Raw genomic sequence first — 20,471 nt, forward strand, 5'->3', positions numbered from 1 at the left:
GCTGTTAAAATATAATTGGTGTTATAATTTGGATAATTATAACGGATTGTTCTTAAAAAAGTGATTTTCCTAGAAGTATGTCAAAATGAAATGAATAACATATCATTAGAGAAAACGCATGGAGATAGATACACGTTTTTTTTTTATAAGGAACACGTTTATAAGGAACTCGAGGCTGAAAATGGTTCAAAAAATAAGGAATTGTTAAGGAACTGCTCAGGCTGAGAATAAGTGGATTTGAAAATAATGTATCTTATTGGGACTTATTTGACCAAATTTCGATCTTTCAAGGGGCAAAAAGTTCAAAATTTCCTATATAGTAAGGAACTCGATAAGGAACTTTGAGACTGAAATTCTCTGTAAAAATAAGGAACTCCAGGCTCAGAGCAAAGTTAAGGTTCCTTATAAAAAAAAAACGTGTATTTATCTTCTGCGTAAATAAAAGCATTGAGAAAGCAATGATTCTGCATTTTATATTTTCTAACGTCAATTAACTTTTATCTATTCATGCCGTTAAAATTTTCACAAAGTAGGTCCATTTCAAGATACTTTGATTTCTTGAGAATAGAGAAAAACGTTTTGTGCTATGAAAACGGTGATCAGATACCGTCACACCGTCAAGTAATCAAATACCGTCAAAAATAAATAGAGGTGCGATGTAAACGACAAAGTAGATCCTAAATTTGACTCTAAATGTTAGAAGTTATGAGGCCCCCTCCAGCGGTTTGCGTCATGGCGTGATTGGGACTTTTTTCTTGCGTTATGGCGTGATTAGAGATTTCTTTTGTCGTGATGGCGTGATCAAGAATTTGGCGTGATGCGTGATAGGGAAAAAATTTGAGGCGTGATGCGTGATTTGGGCTATTTTTCGCTATTTTTTGCGTGATGACAAATTTTAGCGATTTTCGTGATGCGTGATGGAGAAAATATTTTTGCGTGATGGCGTGATTAGGGGTGCCGCTGGGGGGCCTCAGTTATGGGTATGATTTTGTCTAATTACAAAAACAATTGATTGAGTTTTAAAGTTAAATCGACTGGATGTTCAAATCAATTGGTAGAGAAAACAGTAAACGCTAGAATGGATGCAGAAATGAATTAAAAATAGTAGCTGGAGCAGTACAGCATGCCATTGATCTAGACATAAAAATAACGCTTGATGAAGAAAGCGAAAAACATGTGAAAACCTTTTGATTTTGATTTAGTCTGTCGGTTTAATTAGTAGACAGAAAATTGGATGGGAAACAATGATAAAAATTTAGTAGCCTTGAATACTAATAAATTAACTAAATAATAGTAGCCTACTACAAAATAAATGATTGGACAAAGGGAAAACTAAATATCTAGATATTTTCTCTAACCTATTGATTTCGACGGCTTTTTTGGTAAATTTTCTACCTCGCAAAGTTTGAAGTTGAGCAAAAATTCTAGAAGGCTGGTACCGTCCGATCAGCTGTTTTGTAGATTTACTGGAGGTTTCAATTTCAAATATTTAAATTATTTCATATCAGCGCCAAGTGAGAAAAAAGCTGTACCTTTTTTTAAACGATAACTTAAACGTGATTTCATCATTATTTCCTTCTTTCTTTTCTTGTTAAAAGAAACCATCATTGATTTAGTATTACAAGGAAGTTGATTAGAAACCATGTGGTAAATCTACGACCTTGTGGTTATACTCTCTTTATAATCATGACATAATTGATGTAATGTTTTCAATCAACAAGTTAATGCTTGTCACTAAATACACCAGCAAATGCCGGCTATCATAGTTTCAATTGAAAAACCAGTTAAATCAGCACCTAAAATTTAAAAAGAAAATCAGCAATTGCTGGAAAAGAATCGTTTTTATAAAAACAGAAATCACGTTTTAGTAAAGAAAATGTACACGTCTGTAATATATAAGAGAATGCTGGAAAAACGTATTTCAAATAATTGAAACCATTTTTTTAATCTTTGCAAAGTGCAAAACAAAAATCTAGTTAGAAGAAGATCCAGCCAAAATTTAACCCAGGATCCAATTCTGCGGAATAAAATGTAATGGAATGTCTCACATATTCTCACTTATTTCTCACATTGACGCAATTTTAACCATGTAGAAATTGCATAGTTTTAGAAATCAAAATTATTCTAACACATGACAGAAACTAAGCGTAAGTCTTAAGATCGATTTTTAAGATTACATCTGGCTATCTTATTTCTAGTAGCCGTACCAGCAAATAACTTTTTAAAGCAATGCTGATTAATGAAGAAACCAGCAACCAGACGGAATCGCAACAGTGACAAATCTTAAAAAAAACAGAAACCTACAGGATACATTATTAGTATATGCCGGAAAGGTATTTTTCGGAGTTGGGGAAACACTGTTTTGGGAATACCTTGCTAACAACGTCAAAACTTCGACAAAAGTCTCTGTTGTTCTACTCTTCTAAAGCCTTTTATCTATATCATAACAACGATAACAGAGGCAAAATCATCGTCAGCTTTACAAAACTCAAGCTAATATTTCTAAATTTTGACTTCCGCGTTTACCCTGCCAAGCCAAAAGCGGTGAGTCATTTTGCTTGGTTAGGCCTTTAAACCCACCCCACAGCCTTTAGAACAAGTATCAACCCCTAAAATTGGCTTTAAATTTCCGCGTTTACCCTGCCAAGCCAAACGCGGTGAGTCATTTTGCTTGGTTAGGCCTTTAAACCCATCCCACAGCCTTTAGAACAAGTATCAACCCCTAAAATTGGCTTTAAATTTCCGCGTTTACCCTGCCAAGCCAAACGCAGTGAGTCATTTTGCTTGGTTAGGCCTTTAAACCCATCCCACAGCCTTTAGAACAAGTATCAACCCCTAAAATTGGCTTTAAATTTCCGCGTTTACCCTGCCAAGCCAAACGCGGTGAGTCATTTTGCTTGGTTAGGCCTTTAAACCCACCCCACAGCCTTTAGAACAAGTATCAACCCCTAAAATTGGCTTTAAATTTCCGCGTTTACCCTGCCAAGCCAAACGCAGTGAGTCATTTTGCTTGGTTAGGCCTTTAAACCTACCCTACAGCCTTTAGAACAAGTATCAACTCCTAACATTGGCTTTAAATTTCCGCGTTTACCCTGCCAAGCCAAACGCAGTGAGTCATTTTGCTTGGTTAGGCCTTTAAACCCACCCAAAGCCTTTAGAACAAGTATCAACCCCTAAAATTGGCTTTAAATTTCCGCGTTTACCCTGCCAAGCCAAACGCGGTGAGTCATTTTGCTTGGTTAGGCCTTTAAACCCACCCCACAGCCTTTAGAACAAGTATCAACCCCTAAAATTGGCTTCAAATTTCTGCGTTTACCCTGCCAACCCAAACGCAGGGAGTCATTTTGCTCGGTTAGGCCTTTAAACCCAAACCACAGCCTTTAGAACAAGTATCAACCCCTAAAATTGGCTTTAAATTTCCGCGTTTACCCCGCCAAGCCAAACGCGGTGAGTCATTTTGCTTGGTTAGGCCTTTAAAACCACCCCACAGTCTTTAGAACAAGTATCAACCCCTAAAATGGATTTAAATTTCCGCGCTTACCCTGCCAAGCCAAACGCGGTGAGTCATTTTGCGTGGTTAAGTTCTTAAACCCACCGCACAGCCTTTAAAACAAGTATCAACCCCTAAAATTAGCTTTAAATTTCCGCATTTACCCTGCCAAGCCAAACCCGGTGAGTCATTTTGCTTGGTTAAGCCTTTAAACTCACCCCAAGCCTTTAGAACAAGTATCAACCCCTAAAATTGGCTTTAAACTTCCGCGTTTACTCTGCCAAGCCAAACGCAGTGAGTCATTTTGCTTGGTTAAGCCTTTAAACCAACCCCACAGCATTTAGAACAAGTATCAACCCTTAAAATTGGCTTGAAATTTCCACGTTTACCCTGCCAAGCCAAACGCAGTGAGTCATTTTGCTTGGTTAGGCCTTTAAACCCACCCACAGCCTTTAGAACAAGTATCAACCCCTAAAATTGGCTTTAAATTTCCGCGTTTACCCTGCCAAGCCAAACGCGGTGAGTCATTTTGCTTGGTTAGGCCTTTAAACCCAACCCAGAGCCTTTAGAACAAGTATCAACCCCTAAAATTGGCTTTAAATTTCCGCGTTTACCCTGCCAAGCCAAACGCAGTGAGTCATTTTGCTTGGTTAGGCCTTAAAACTACCCTACCCACAGCCTTTAGAACAAGTATCAACTCCTAACATTGGCTTTAAATTTCCGCGTTTACCCTGCCAAGCCAAACGCAGTGAGTCATTTTGCTTGGTTAAGCCTTTAAACCCACCCCACAGCCTTTAGAACAAGTATCTACTCCTAAAATTGGCTTCAAATTTCCGCGTTTACCCTGCCAACCCAAACGCAGGGAGTCATTTTGCTCGGTTAGGCCTTTAAACCCAAACCACAGCCTTTAGAACAAGTATCAACCCCTAAAATTGGCTTTAAATTTCCGCGTTTACCCCGCCAAGCCAAACGCGGTGAGTCATTTTGCTTGGTTAGGCCTTTAAAACCACCCCACAGTCTTTAGAACAAGTATCAACCCCTAAAATTGGCTTTAAATTTCCGCGTTTACCCTGCCAAGCCAAACGCTGTGAGTCATTTTGCGTGGTTAAGCCCTTAAACCCACCGCACAGCCTTTAAAACAAGTATCAACCCCTAAAATTAGCTTTAAATTTCCGCATTTACCCTGCCAAGCCAAACCCGGTGAGTCATTTTGCTTGGTTAAGTCTTTAAACTCACCCCAAGCCTTTAGAACAAGTATCAACCCCTAAAATTGGCTTTAAACTTCCGCGTTTACTCTGCCAAGCCAAACACAGTGAGTCATTTTGCTTGGTTAAGCCTTTAAACCAACCCCACATCATTTAGAACAAGTATCAACCCTTAAAATTGGCTTGAAATTTCCACGTTTACCCTGCCAAGCCAAACGCAGTGAGTCATTTTGCTTGGTTAGGCCTTTAAACCCAGCACACAGCCTTTAGAACAAGTATCAACCCCTAAAATTGGCTTTAAATTTTCGTGTTTACCCTGCCAAGCCAAACGCGGTGAGTCATTTTGCTTGGTTAGGCCTTTAAGAGCCTTTAGAACAAGTATCAACTCCTAAAATTGGCTTTAAATTTCCACGTTTACCCTGCCAAGCCAAACGCGGTGAGTCATTTTGCTTGGTTAAGCCTTTAACCCCACCCCACAGCCTTTAAAACAAGTATCAACCCCTAAAATTAGCTTTAAATTTCCGCATTTACCCTGCCAAGCCAAACGCGGTGAGTCATTTTGCTTGGTTAAGCCTTTAAACTCACCCCAAGCCTTTAGAACAAGTATCAACCCCTAAAATTGGCTTTAAACTTCCGCGTTTACTCTGCCAAGCCAAACGCGCTGAGTCATTTTGCTTGGGTATGCCTTTAAACATACCCCACAGCATTTAGAACAAGTATCAACCCCTAAAATTGGCTTGAAATTTCCGTGTTTACCCTGCCAAGTCAAACGCGGTAGTCATTTTGCTTGGTTAGGCCTTTAAACCCACCCCACAGCATTTAGAACAAGTATCAACCCCTAAAAGTGGCTTTAAATTTCTGCGTGTACCCTGCCAAGCCAAACGCAATGAGTCATTTTGCTTGTTTAGGCCTTTAAACAGACCCCCACAGCATTTAGAACAAGTATCAACCCCTAAAATTGGCTTTAAATTTCCACGTTTACCCTGCCAAGCCAAACGCAGTGAGTCATTTTGCTTGGTTATGCCTTTAAACCCAACCCACAGCTTTTAGAACAAGTATCAACACCTAAAATTGGCTTTAAATTTCTGCGTTTACCCTGCCAAGCCAAACGCAGTGAGTCATTTTGCTTGGTTAGGCCTTTAAACCCAACCCAGAGCCTTTAGAACAAGTATCAACCCCTAAAATTGGCTTTAAATTTCCACGTTTACCCTGCTAAGCCAAACGCCGTGAGTCATTTTGCTTGGTTAGGCCTTTAAACCCACTCCACAGCCTTTAGAACAAGTATCAAGCCCTAAAATTGGCTTTAAATTTCAGTGTTTACCCTGCCAAGCTCAACCCCTAAAATTGGCTTTAAATTTCTGCATTTATCCTGCCAAGCCAAACGCAGTGAGTCATTTTGCTTGGTGAGGCCTTTAAACCCACCCCACAGCCTTTAGAACAAGTATCAACCCCTAAAATTGGCTTTAAATTTCCGCGTTTACCCTGCCAAGCCAAACACGGTGAGTCATTTTGCTAGGTTAGGCCTTTAAACCCACCCCACAGTCTTTAGAACAAGTAACAACCCCTAAAATTGGCTTTAAATTTCCACATTTACCCTGCGAAGCCTAACGCAGTGAGTCCTTTTGCTTGGTTGGGCTTTTAAACCCACCCCACAGCCTTTAGAACAAGTATTAACCCCTAAAATTGGCTTTAAATTTCCGCATTTACCCTGCCAAGCCAAACGCGGTGAGTCATTTTGCTTGGTTAAGCCCTTAAACCCACCCAAAGCCTTTAGAACAAGTATCAACCCCTAAAATTGGCTTTAAATTTCCGCGTTTACCCTGCCAAGCCAAACGCGCTGAGTCATTTTGTTTGGTTAGGCCTTTAAACCAACGCCACAGCCTTTAGAACAAGTATCAACCCTTAAAATTTGCTTTAAATTTCAGCGTTTACCCTGCCAAGCCAAACACGGTGAGTCATTTTGCTTGGTTAGGCCTTTAAACCCACCCCACAGCCTTTAAAACAAGTATCAACCCCTAAAATTGGCTTTAAATTTCTGTGCTTACCCTGCCAAGCCAAACGCGGTGAGTCATTTTGCTTGGTTAAGCCTTTAAACCCACCCCACAGCCTTTAAAACAAGTATCAACCCCTAAAATTAGCTTTAAATTTCCATTTTACCCCTGCCAAGCCAAACGCGGTGAGTCATTTTGCTTGGTTAAGCCTTTAAACTCACCCCAAGCCTTTAGAACAAGTATCAACCCCTAAAATTGGCTTTAAACTTCCGCGTTTACTCTGCCAAGCCAAACGCAGTAAGTCATTTTGCTTGGTTAGGCCTTTAAACCCACCCAACAGCCTTTAGAACAAGTATCAACCCCTAAAATTGGCTTTAAATTTCCGTGTTTACCCTGCCAAGCCAAACGCGGTGATTCATTTTGCTTGGTTAGGCCTTTAAACCCACACCACAGCATTTAGAACAAGTATCAACCCCTAAAATTGGCTTTAAATTTCCGCGTTTACCCTGCCAAGCCAAACGCGGTGAGTCATTTTGCTTGGTTAGGCCTTTAAACCCAACCCTCAGCCTTTAGAACAAGTATCAACCCCTAAAATTGGCTTTAAATTTCTGCTTTACCCTGCCAAGCCAAATGCAGTGAGTCATTTTGATTGGTTAGGCCTTTAAACCCATCCCACAGCCTTTAGAACAAGTATCAACCCCTAAAATTGGCTTTAAATTTCTGCTTTACCCTGCCAAGCCAAATGCAGTGAGTCATTTTGATTGGTTAGGCCTTTAAACCCAACCCACAGCCTTTAGAACAAGTATCAACCCCTAAAATTGGCTTTAAATTTCCGCGTTTACCCTGCCAAGCCAAACGCACTGAGTCATTTTGTTTGGTTTGGCCTTTAAACCTACGCCACAGCCTTTAGAACAAGTATCAACCCTTAAAATTGGCTTTAAATTTCAGCGTTTACCCTGCCAAGCCAAACACGGTGAGTCATTTTGCTTGGTTAGGCCTTTAAACCCACCCCACAGCCTTTAAAACAAGTATCAACCCCTAAAATTGGCTTTAAATTTCTGCGCTTACCCTGCCAAGCCAAACGCGGTGAGTCATTTTGCTTGGTTAAGCCTTTAAACCCACCCCACAGCCTTTAAAACAAGTATCAACCCCTAAAATTAGCTTTAAATTTCCGCATTTACCCTGCCATGCCAAACGCGGTGAGTCATTTTGCTTGGTTAGGCCTTTAAACCCACTCCACAGCCTTTAGAACAAGTATCAAGCCCGAAAGTTGGCTTTAAATTTCAGCGTTTACCCTGCCAAGGTCAACCCCTAAAATTGGCTTTAAATTTCTGCATTTACCCTGCGAAGCCAAACGCGGTGAGTCATTTTGCATGGTGAGGCCTTTAAACCGACTCCACAGCCTTTAGAACAAGTATCAACCCCTAAAATTGGCTTTAAATTTCCGCGTTTACCCTGCCAAGCCAAACACGGTGAGTCATTTTGCTAGGTTAGGCCTTTAAACCCACCCCACAGTCTTTAGAACAAGTAACAACCCCTAAAATTGGCTTTAACTTTCTGCATTTACCCTGCCAAGCCTAATGCAGTGAGTCCTTTTGCTTCGTTAGGCTTTTAAACCCACCCCACAGCCTTTAGAACAAGTATTAACCCCTAAAATTGGCTTTAAATTTCCGCATTTACCCTGCCAAGCCAAACGCGGTGAGTCATTTTGCTTGGTTAAGCCCTTAAACCCACCCAAAGCCTTTAGAACAAGTATCAACCCCTAAAATTGGCTTTAAATTTCCGCGTTTACCCTGCCAAGCCAAACGCGCTGAGTCATTTTTTTTGGTTAGGCCTTTAAACCTACGCCACACCCTTTAGAACAAGTATCAACCCTTAAAATTGGCTTTAAATTTCAGCGTTTACCCTGCCAAGCCAAACACGGTGAGTCATTTTGCTTGGTTAGGCCTCTAAACCCACCCCACAGCCTTTAAAACAAGTATCAACCCCTAAAATTGGCTTTAAATTTCTGCGCTTACCCTGCCAAGCCAAACGCAGTGAGTCATTTTGCTTGGTTAAGCCTTTAAACTCACCCCACAGCCTTTAAAACAAGTATCAACCCCTAAAATTAGCTTTAAATTTCCGCATTTACCCTGCCAAGCCAAACGCGGTGAGTCATTTTGCTTGGTTAAGCCTTTAAACTTACCCCAAGCCTTTAGAACAAGTATCAACCCCTAAAATTGGCTTTAAACTTCCGCGTTTACACTGCCAAGCCAAACGCAGTAAGTCATTTTGCTAGGTTAGGCCTTTAAACCCACCCAACAGTCTTTAGAACAAATATCAACCCCTAAAATTGGCTTTAAATTTCCGCGTTTACCCTGCCAAGCCAAACACGGTGAGTCATTTTGCTTGGTTAGGCCTTTAAACTCACCCCACAGCCTTTAGAACAAGTATCAACCCCTAAAATTGGCTTTAAATTTCTGCGTCTACCCTGCCAAGCCAAACGCAGTGAGTCATTTTGCTTGGTTAGGCCTTTAAACCCACCCTATATCCTTTAGAACAAGTATAAACTGTTAATGGAGAGCTTCCATTATTTGATGACCTCAATAATTATGTATATATTTTTAATTAGAAGTCCCTTGTTCATAGTGTCCTTTCCTTTCAGTGTCCTTTTGTTTGAGTGTCTCGCGAGGCTTTCTTTGTTTTCAGTTCTTTTGTTCAGTGTCTTTAGTGTATTCCCGGGTCGTGTTTTATATTATTTTACGTCACTTTGTAATTCCTCTAGGGAAATTAGCGATAGCTTTATCAAGTTGTGTTTTTGAATTGTAAACTAGTTCAGCACTGAGAGTCTGTGAGAAGTCTGTGTGTTGTGAGAGTGAGCAAACTTTTGATTTACGATACGAATTTGCATTTTAGTTTCTTTTTAAGTTCAAGAATTTTCTGTTGATTTTTACATTTCGTCTCAAGTTTCTGTTTGCATTTTTGTTCCTATTTTTTCTGTTCCTTTTTTACAATGTGATTTCGACCAGTGATCAAAAACAATTCTCTCCGCTCACAAAGTAAATCAAAAGTCTTTATTTTAAGTTCGGGTTTTTTTTCGATTTTGCTCTGATTTTTTTTCGTTCTAATTTTTTTGTTTTCTCGTGGCCTAAAGTGCTGAACTCCTCTTGCGTGTGCTTGAGAGTGTTTGAGTGAGCGTTAGAGCTTGGAGCTCTCGTTCTTAAGTTGATCTAGTTTTATCTAGTTTGCCGGCTAGTTTCTTGTTAGTCACAAGAATTTTGTTTTCTCTTTGAGAAATTGCTCATTGTTTGAGCTGTATTCCTCGTGAATGAATTTTGAAATTTTATTGGCTAGCTTAGTCTGTCTGCCAAGTGTTTTGTATTTTTCAATTCATTGCACTGCTCTTCTGAGCATTCTGTTTCGTAGTATTGTACTCCACCATTGTTAGAAATTCACGATATATATGATTTATATAAATATTGGATGTTAATCACTTAAGTGTTGAAAATCCATTTGTTTGATTGCTCTCTTGTCGCTTATTTGTTAGAAATTCACGATATATACTATAATTTATATTAATATCGGATGTTAATCACTTAAGTGTTGAAAATCCAATTAGGCTAGGCATTTGTATCTGTGCCTTTGAAAATGTCTGATTGGGATAGAAATGTCACTAAGCGTCGTCCGGTCAAAAATCAATCTGACCAAGGTGAATTTAATTTTGAGCTTTTTGAGCGTCAAAGAGAAAGACTTACTACCGAAATTACAGAAAGACTAGAAAATATTGACTTTTATTGAAAAATAGGTCTTCTACCGATCTTGTAAGAAATGCCCTTGAAGGGTTGAATAGAGCTTTTGTTGAGCTTCTTTTTGTCTGTGAAAAATTAAAACCATTAGTGTATGAAGTCTCTGAATTTGATAACTGGTTAGGAAATATTGATACGGACATTTTTCTTATAAAAAATTCTGCTATTCGTTATTTGAAAGATAATGAACCTCGTGAGTCTCAAGCTCCCTCTGGAGCTTCTTATCGTGATTCGAAAGCTTCGTCTTCAATTCGATCGACTTCTTCTTCTATGTCGACTGCAAGTCAAAAAATGCTTAAAACAGCAGCAGATGTTGCTACTCTTGAAGTAGAGCTCGCTTTTGCAGATAAAAAAGGGATTAGTGAAATGGATAAGACTCTTCTTGAAGAAAAATTGGCAAAGAAAAAGGCTCTTTTGAACGTTTATGAAAATTGGCAACCTAGAGTGCCACCTGATGAAAATGCATCGAGAAATTTAACTTCAGGTTCGATTATTGAACCTTCTGAATCTCCTAAAGTTGAATCTACTAGAGTTGAATCTCCTAGAGGAAATCCTGAGCCTCTTAGAGCTGAAACTCCTGAATTTGTTCCTACTGAGAATAGTCAAACTGTCGATGCATCCTCTGGTCATAAGACAACCTTTTTACCAGTGCCTCCTTCTGGACCAAGACCTCGTATTGCTAGAAGATTTGGTCTTCCTGTAGCTGCTTCCAGTCCTATAGATTCTGTACTTTCGAATGCAATTTTTGACTTGGTGAAACTTCAAGGTGCTCCATCTGTTGAACTTAGTGTCTTCACTGGTGATCCTTTGGATTACAAATTCTTTATGACAAATTTTGAAGAGCTCGTCGAAAAAAGAATTTCAGATAGTGAAGGTCGTCTTGCTCGTCTTTTGAAATTTACTACCGGTGATGCCAATGATCTGATTCAGTGCTGTCTGTATATGACGAATGGCTATGAACGTGCTAAGGCTCTTTTGAAGAAGAAATATGGAGACCCCCATCGAATCATGATTGCTTATAAAAAACAGTTGGATAATTGGGAGAATGTCAAACTTGGTGATTCCTCTTCATTTGGAAAATTTCATTCCTTTCTGCTTAAGTGTGGCTCAGTTATTGAGGGTAACTTGTGGAATAGTTTTGATACTGCTGACAATCTCTGCATCATTGCCAGTAAGCTTCCAAATGTATGTCAAGATAAGTGGAATAGGAAAGTTGTTGACATTCGAAATCGTTTTAAAAGAGAACCACTTTTTAAAGATTTGTTTTTGTTCGTTGAAATGGAAATGACAGTTGCAAGTGATCCTCTGTTTTCTAAAGAAGCACTTAAAGAGCGTTTTCCAAGTGATTCTAAAAGCTCTGGTTTTTCTGGCAGTTTTAAGCCAAGAAAGTATTTTGATAATAAATCACCAAAAAGTTTTCTATGTGTCACTTGCAATGTTAACCATGATATTGAGGCTTGCCCAACATTTAGATCCAAAACTCTTGAAGAAAAGTCCAAATTTTTGATGAAAGAGAGATTGTGTTATGGTTGTCTTGGTAAAGGCCATATATCTGCTCAGTGTAGAAATCGAAGAACTTGTGTTGTTTGTAACAAAAGACATCCTACAACTCTTCATGGTTTGAGAATTGAGCGTAGACCACCTGCTGATGATTCTAAGAAAACAGATTGTGATGTTAGACCTTCTCCTCCAGTGCCACGACCAAGGCCTGATATAGCTAAGTTTGATGATTCGAAATCAAAACCTGAAACAAAAGGTACTAAAGGAGGTGTTAAATGTGGAGTTCTGAATAACAGTGCTAATAAAAATCTCAGTATGTGTGTTGTACCAGTTCTTCTTCGACATGATCATTCAAAGTCTGATATTGTAACATATGCTCTTCTTGATACCTGTTCTCAAGCTTGCTTTATTTCTGACGAAATTGTTTCTTTGATGTCATTGAAAACTATAAGTACTGATTTGAGCATTAACACGATAACATCTGTCAAGTCTGAGAAGTGTCAAGTGGCTTCTGGATTAAGAGTGAAAGGTCTTCATGCTGGTGATGGTAGTTGGTTATCTCTGCCAAAGTGTTTTAGTAAACCTAATATTCCCGTTGATTCCAGTGAGATTCCGACAGCTGACTCTATAAAAGAATGGCATTATCTTAAATCTATTGAAAATGAGCTTCCTAATACAACGTCTTTAAAGGTTGGGATTCTGATTGGTGCTAATTGTTTGAAAGCTATCGAACCTTTGAAAGTTATACCAAGTCAGGATGATGGTCCCTTTGCCTTTAAAACTAAGCTTGGTTGGTGTGTTGTCGGACCTATCAGTTCGTCAAGGTCATCAGATACTATTTCTCGTTGCAGAGTCATGGTTAATGATCATGGTAGATCGAACCATCTTGTTGTTGAGGAAACACAGGTTAAAGACTCTGGAATTGAATCTATGCTAAAAAATCTTTTTGATATTGAAAGTGTTCCTGAAACTAAGTTATCTACTGAGTACGAATCTTTTTCTCAAGATGATTTACACTTTCTAGAGATTGTTGAAAATCGTTCTGAATTCATTGATGGACACTACCATGTACCTCTGCCCTTTCGTAACGAAAATATTAGCTTTCCAGATAATCGTCCTCTAGCTCTGAAAAGGTTGAGTTTGCTGAAGAAAAAGTTTGAATCTTCTTCAAAATTTTACTCTGACTATGTTGCCTTTATGAACAACATTATCGACAAGGGTTGGTGTCAGGAAGTTTCATCACCTTATCCTGATGGTCAAAATTGGTACATCCCCCATCATGGAGTTTACCACCCCACAAAACAAAAGATAAGAGTAGTGTTTGATTGTAGCTCTTCATATAAAGGTGTTTGTATGAATAAAGAATTGATGCAGGGTCCTGATCTGACTAATCATCTGATTGGTGTGCTTATAAGATTTCGTCAAGAGTTTGTTGCATTTACTGCAGATATTGAAGCAATGTTTTTTCAAATTTACATCCCTGAGTCTCAACGTCGGTTTCATCAATTTTTGTGGTGGAGGGATGGTGATTTCTCCAAAGATCCTGTTTGCTATGAAATGAACACTCATCTCCAAGGTAGTACCTCTTCGCCTAGTTGTAGCAATTTTGCTCTGAAACAAACAGCTTCTGCAGGTGAAAATGAGTTTGGAGTTCAGGCTGCCAACACACTAAGAAAAAATTTTTACGTTGATGATTTGCTGAAATCTACTGAGAGTGTTGAGTCTGCAAAGTTTCTTATTTCAGACGTTTCTAGTATGTGTGATTATGGAGGTTTTCATTTAACAAAATTTACTTCGAATTTTCCAGAGGCGTTAGAGTCTGTTCCTCCAAAAGAAATTAAAGAGTGCAAATCTACTGAACGTGTGCTAGGTGTTTTGTGGTCCCTAGAAGATGATGTTTTCCAGTTCAAAGCTCCTTCTAAAGTTTTCTCAAGATCTCGTAGAGGGATGTTATCAGCATTGAATTCAATCTATGATCCTTTGGGTTTGATTTCTCCTTTCATTCTTAAGGGAAGACTTATCTTTCAGACAGTGTGTCAGCTTTCAATCGGTTGGGATGATCCAGTTCCTAACGAGTATCTCATTCAATGGGATAAATGGGTTGAATCTTTAGTAAATTTACAAGTGCTCAGTGTCAGTCGTTGCTTTAAGCCAAGAAGTTTTACTCGAATTGTTGAAATCAGTTTACACCACTTTTCTGATGCTTGTGATTATGGTTATAGTGGTTGTCATTACTTAAGATTCGTAACGTCTGATAATTATGTTCATTGTTCTTTGGTAATGGGTAAATCTCGCGTTGTCCCAGCTAAAAGTAATCACACTATGCCTCGTTTGGAGTTGATTGCTGCTACTCTTTCTTCTCAAATAGCTAAGTTTATCTCAAAGGAATTTGATTATGAAATAGCTTATGAACTTTTCTGGTGTGACAATACGTGTGCTTTAGGCTATATTAGTAACACTACGAAGAAATTTAGAAAATTTGTTGCTAACAGGGTGTGTCTTATTACGAAAACAACGAAATCTTCTCAATGGAATTATGTTGAATCTGAGAATAATCCTGCTGATCATGGATCAAGAGGTTTGAAAATTGAAGGGAATGAGAAAAAGGTTTCAGAATGGTTCAATGGTCCCAGCTTTCTTTGGGAACATCCTCTAAAATATGATAAATCTCAAGTCATTAACGTCTCTGAAAGTGATCCTGAGGTAGTGGTTGATAAGACCACTTCTGTGATGGTCATAAAGCCTAATTATGTAGATATCATTTCTCATCTCGAGAGTCGTGTTTCAAGCTTTTTGAAAATGAAGAAAATCATTTCCTTTGTTCTTCTTTATATGGAGAAATTACGTAAGAAAAATCGTATTTATTTTAGAAAGACAAGATCACAACCTGAGTTTAAAATGAGTAACCTTCTGTCTGTTGATATTATGACTAAAGCTTCAGTTAAAATCTTTAAGCTTCTTCAATCTAAGTACTTTTTTTCTTCTGCTTCAAATTCTAAGATCTCTAGTTTGAATCCTTTTACAGATGATAATGGTTTATTACGTGTTGGAGGACGTCTTGGTAGATCTCTGCTTGACCCATGTGTTAAGTATCCTATTATTATTCCTAGAGAGTCTGATATAGCAAAGGCAATTGTTAGGTTTTATCATGATAAGGTTCACCATGCAGGGAGAAATGTAACGATGAATGAGATTCGTGAAAATGGTATTTGGATAACTAGTCTTTGTTCTCTTGTTAAGTCAGTGATTTGGAATTGTTTTCTTTGTCGAAAGTTAAGAGGAAAGTTTGGTTCTCAAATTATGTCTGATCTACCTTTTGAAAGAACTTTAGAGGCCCCACCATTTAGTTTTTGTGGTGTAGATTTGTTTGGCCCGTTTTTAGTTAAGGAACGTCGCTCATTGGTTAAGCGTTGGGGAGTTATTTATACTTGTTTGTCAAGTCGAAGTGCACATATTGAATCTGTGGTTTCTATGAATACTGATTCTTTTATCTTGTGTCTAAGAAGGTTTATATGTCGTCGTGGATCTATTCGAATGCTTAGGAGTGATAATGGATCAAATTTTGTTGGTGCTCAGAGTGAGCTGAAGGAGTTGTTTAAAAGTCTTGATCATGACAAAATTAAAGCTTTTTTGAGAGACGAATTTGATGCTGACTATGTTGTTTGGGAAAGAAATCCTCCTTATTCTAGTCATTTTGGGGGCGTTTGGGAACGCCAGATTAGAAGTATTAGAGCTGTGTTGGATGGAATTTTACAAACTCATAGCAGTTCATTCAACGATGAGTCATTGAGAACATTGCTTTGTGAAGCTGAGTGCATCATCAATTCTCGTCCATTGAGCGTGGAGAACATTGGAGATCCCTTAAGTTTGAAACCCATCACACCAATGATGCTTTTGACTGGTAAGTCAAGAATCGTCCTGCCTCCTCCTGGTGCATTTGGTGATGCAGCAGCTTATTCAAGACGTCAGTGGAAACGAGTGCAACACGTGGTCAATGAATTTTGGTCAAGATGGAGGAAGGAGTACTTGACCAACCTCCAAGAACGAACAAGATGGCTATCCAAACGACGAAATTTTCGGATTGGTGACATTGTAATGGTCAAAAAGGATGCCAAACGTAATCAATGGCCAATTGGGCGTGTCACCAAAGCAAATGTCGACGAACGTGGACATTGTCGAAAAGTAACAGTTAAGTTAATCAATGGTGAGGTCGAAAGACCCATAACAAACATTATATTGTTGGAAGAATACGAAAAATGAGATTCCCCACCGAGGAACCATGAAGATGTGAAATCTTCAGGGGAGCCATATGTTAATGGAGAGCTTCCATTATTTGATGACGTCAATAATTATGTATATATTTTTAATTAGAAGTCCCTTGTGCATAGCGTCCTTTCCTTTCAGTGTCCTTTTGTTTGAGTGTCTCGCGAGGCTTTCTTTGTTTTCAGTTCCTTTGTTCAGTGTCTTTAGTGTATTCCCGGGTCGTGTTTTATATTATTTACGTCACTTTGTAATTCCTCTAGGGAAATTAGCGATAGCTTTATCAAGTTGTGTTTTTGAATTGTAAACTAGTTCAGCACTGAGAGTCTGTGAGAAGTCTGTGTGTTGTGAGAGTGAGCAAACTTTTGATTTACGATACGAATTTGCATTTTAGTTTCTTTTTAAGTTCAAGAATTTTCTGTTGATTTTTACATTTCGTTTCAAGTTTCTGTTTGCATTTTTGTTCCTATTTTTTCTGTTCCTTTTTTACAATGTGATTTCGACCAGTGATCAAAAACAATTCTCTCCGCTCACACTGCTTTAAGACTTCAATATTTTTTAACCGTTTTTCTTGAAATTGGTAGTTTAAGGTCTGATAAAGAAACTTATGGGTTTAATTTGTGGCTGCAGGGTTTTCAATGGGCTTAAAATGTGGCTTCAATCACTAATTTATCAATTTACACATACCAGGTTGGGTTTTGTTTTCGAAACATGAATATTTGCAAAGCCTAATGCAAAACAAACACAATCTGACACAATACAGTGTTATTTTAAGAAAAAGTGTACATTTTGTGGCTGCAAATACCATGTTTTGTACATATACCTTCTGAGCTGTTACATATAAGTATTAGTTGGCATTTTTAGGGTTGGCTTATGTGCTGTCCTGCTTTAAGACTTCATATTTTACCATTTTCTTGAATTGGTAGTTTAAGGTCTTATAAAGATACTTAGGGTTTAATTTGTGGCTGCAGGGTTTTCAATGGGCTTAAAAATGTGGCTTAAATCAAAGCATATATGAAAAAAATCGTCAACTTTGAGCCGCAATTCTAGCCCAATGACCCATAATTTTTGTTCCATTTTTATATTTTGTGTGGATAAACCCTTTTGCTACGAGTTTCATCTAAAAAAATTATTTTTACTCATTGAACAAATTGTGGCTGCTGTTTTATCAACATAGTGTTTTTCTTGATTTAAGTGCTGCAATTTTGGTCCATTTTACAAAAAAAAAAAATTCAACCTACTTTTATCACCTTTAGAACCAATATTGTGAAGTTTCGTTTGAAAAGAGTATTTTTAAAAAGGATATTCAAATTTCTTTTTTTTTGCTGTTTTTGAAAACCTCACACAATTTTTGAATGCCATCAGCGCTTAATTCGAATTTCCCACTGTAAATCTTTTGAGGCAGAAATCTGATGATTTTTCCACTTTTTTCATTGGTTTTGCATCAAGAGAAATTGAATTTGGCATTTTTTCGTGATTTTAGACATCTTGAGAGGCCATTCTGAACTCTTAGCAGAACCAGTGATTTACCCCAAAATGAAAATTCTGATTCAGTATTTTCAATTCCTATAGCTAATAGTAATCTTGAACACCGGAAAAAATCTCTCTTGGGATAATTTATTTTGAAATGAAGTAATTTTTTTGACACTAAAAACTTTATTGGTTTATTGATTTTTAAACTTAAAATTCTAAATTAGAAAAATAAAAGAACAAAAAATATTCAACAAAAAATAATTCAGAAGAAGAAATGAGAAGAGCAGGGAGTAAGTCTTCTTTTTATTTTATTTTTGGCAGATACAGAAGTAACCTTTCAGAATACATGTTCTTATCGTCTAGGAGACCACATGACATGAACTTTCATTGCTTTTATTCTAATGATGTGTTCTTATTTCTAAAGTAAAACATATATACACTCGAAACACATAGAAAAATAGGCCTAGGAGAGGCAGCTTTCGTGTTGTTTTATTCGTATTTTTGTATTTGAGAAAATGAAAAGAATTAATTGACAAATGCAGAGTAAATAGAATTTAGTAGTGCTCTTTTATCTTGTTAGAATTTGAAAATTACGCACTTTGTTTCATTTGGAACTGCTTCTTTTGGTTGTTCAGGTTATGGCCAACCCTCAGGTTATCAAAACAATTATCAAATGGTCGAGGAAGAAAATGACAATATGACTGAAAATCTCTTCGGAAAAGTCAAAGAACTCAAAGATGTGAGTGGAAAGGTTTTTTATTGTATTTACACTAATGAAACCTCTCTGGAAAAAAGTCACGGAACTCAAAAGTCGAAAAAGTCTTTATTGCATTTGTATCAAAACCATTTTTGGTAAAAGTCAAGGAACTCAAAATTGTGAGGGAAAAATTTTATTACATTTACCCTTAAAACAAATTAACATTTGTGAGGGAGGAAGACCTTTTTTCTGCATTTTCACCCTTACGAAAGCTTTGCTAGGAAAGTTAACAAAGCACAAGGTTTTTTTTTTTTCAACTTCTAAACTTTTACTCGGTAGCAACAGGCTGTTTGATCATCCTGTCATTGTGTATTATGACTGATTTCTAACTACTTGACTTAACCTAAAACGAAATAACGAAAGTGAGTCCAGCTTCTGAGCTGACTAGTCCACCATTTTGTTTTCTGCTTGACGACCTATGGAATTTGAATGTTTTGAGATTCGAACGTTTAGAGATCTATGGTAAATTAGAAAACAAGTTGGCAGACTAGTCGACTTTAACACTAGACACACTTCAACGGGAAATCTGTGTGAGGTTAGCATATTTAGTGTGTGTAAAGGAATATTGTTTCATGTTCTTTCAAGTTTTCATTACCTTTTGTTTTGTTTTTAGTTAACCATTGACATTGGGAATGAAGTGAGACATCAAAACAAGATGCTAAATGAGATGGTATGTTATCTCCTTCACACATTTTTCACTATATATAACGATGGAACAGATAAAATAAAGAAAATTAATATCATGAAATTCTGACTGATATATAACGATGGAACAGATAAAATAAAGAAAATTAATATCATGAAATCCTGACTGATATATAACGATGGAACAGATAAAATAAAGAAAATTAATCTCATGAAATCCTTACTGATATATAACGATGGAACAGATAAAATAAAGAAAATTAATCTCACGAAATCCTGACTGATATATAACGATGTAACAGATAAAATAAAGAAAATTAATATCATGAAATCCTGACTGATATATAACGATGGAACAGATAAAATAAAGAAAATTAATATCATGAAATCCTGACTGATATATAACGATGGAACAGATAAAATAAAGAAAATTAATCTCATGAAATCCTGACTGAGATATAACGATGTAACAGATAAAATAAAGAAAATTAATCTCATGAAATCCTGACTGAGATATAACGATGGAACAGATAAAATAAAGAAAATTATTAATATCATGAAATCCTGACTGATATATAACGATGTAACAGATAAAATAAAGAAAATTAATATCATGAAATCCTGACTGATATATAACGATGGAACAGATAAAATAAAGAAAATTAATATCATGAAATCCTGACTGATATATAACGATGGAACAGATAAAATAAAGAAAATTAATCTCATGAATCCTACTGATATATAACGATGGAACATAAAATAAAGAATTAATCTCACGAAATCCTGACTGATATATAACGATGGAACAGATAAAATAAAGAAAATTAATATCATGAAATCCTGACTGATATATAACGATGTAACAGATAAAATAAAGAAAATTAATCTCATGAAATCCTGACTGATATATAACGATGGAACAGATAAAATAAAGAAAATTAATCTCATGAAATCCTGACTGAGATATAACGATGTAACAGATAAAATAAAGAAAATTAATATCATGAAATCCTGACTGATATATAACGATGGAACAGATAAAATAAAGAAAATTAATATCATGAAATCCTGACTGATATATAACGATGGAACAGATAAAATAAAGAAAATTAATCTCATGAAATCCTGACTGAGATATAACGATGTAACAGATAAAATAAAGAAATTAATCTCATGAAACCTGACTGAGATATAACGATGGAACAGATAAAATAAAGAAAATTAAATATCATGAAATCCTGACTGATATATAACGATGTAACAGATAAAATAAAGAAAATTAATATCATGAAATCCTGACTGATATATAACGATGGAACAGATAAAATAAAGAAAATTAATATCATGAAATCCTGACTGATA

The 20,471-nt window shown here is 37.0% G+C and overlaps 1 protein-coding gene and 1 long non-coding RNA gene across 2 annotated transcripts; both read left to right on the top strand.

The window, feature by feature from the left end:
* Positions 1–10,485: 10,485 nt before the first annotated feature.
* Positions 10,486–16,231, top strand: LOC136820577 (uncharacterized). The gene has a single exon (XM_067076764.1). It carries the CDS (start codon positions 10,742–10,744, stop codon positions 16,229–16,231), a length of 5,490 nt encoding a protein of 1,829 aa, XP_066932865.1. The 5' UTR covers positions 10,486–10,741.
* A 1,697-nt stretch (positions 16,232–17,928) lies between these two features.
* LOC136820594 (uncharacterized) lies at positions 17,929–19,157 on the top strand. The gene is made up of 3 exons (XR_010848618.1): positions 17,929–17,994; positions 18,340–18,443; positions 19,075–19,157. It is a non-coding gene; the product is annotated as an uncharacterized lncRNA (long non-coding RNA).
* The last annotated feature ends 1,314 nt before the right edge of the window (positions 19,158–20,471 follow it).

This window comes from Clytia hemisphaerica, unplaced genomic scaffold, assembly GCF_902728285.1.
Source record: "Clytia hemisphaerica strain Z4C2 unplaced genomic scaffold, Clytia hemisphaerica genome assembly, whole genome shotgun sequence".
NCBI classification, from domain to species: Eukaryota; Metazoa; Cnidaria; class Hydrozoa; order Leptothecata; family Clytiidae; genus Clytia; species Clytia hemisphaerica.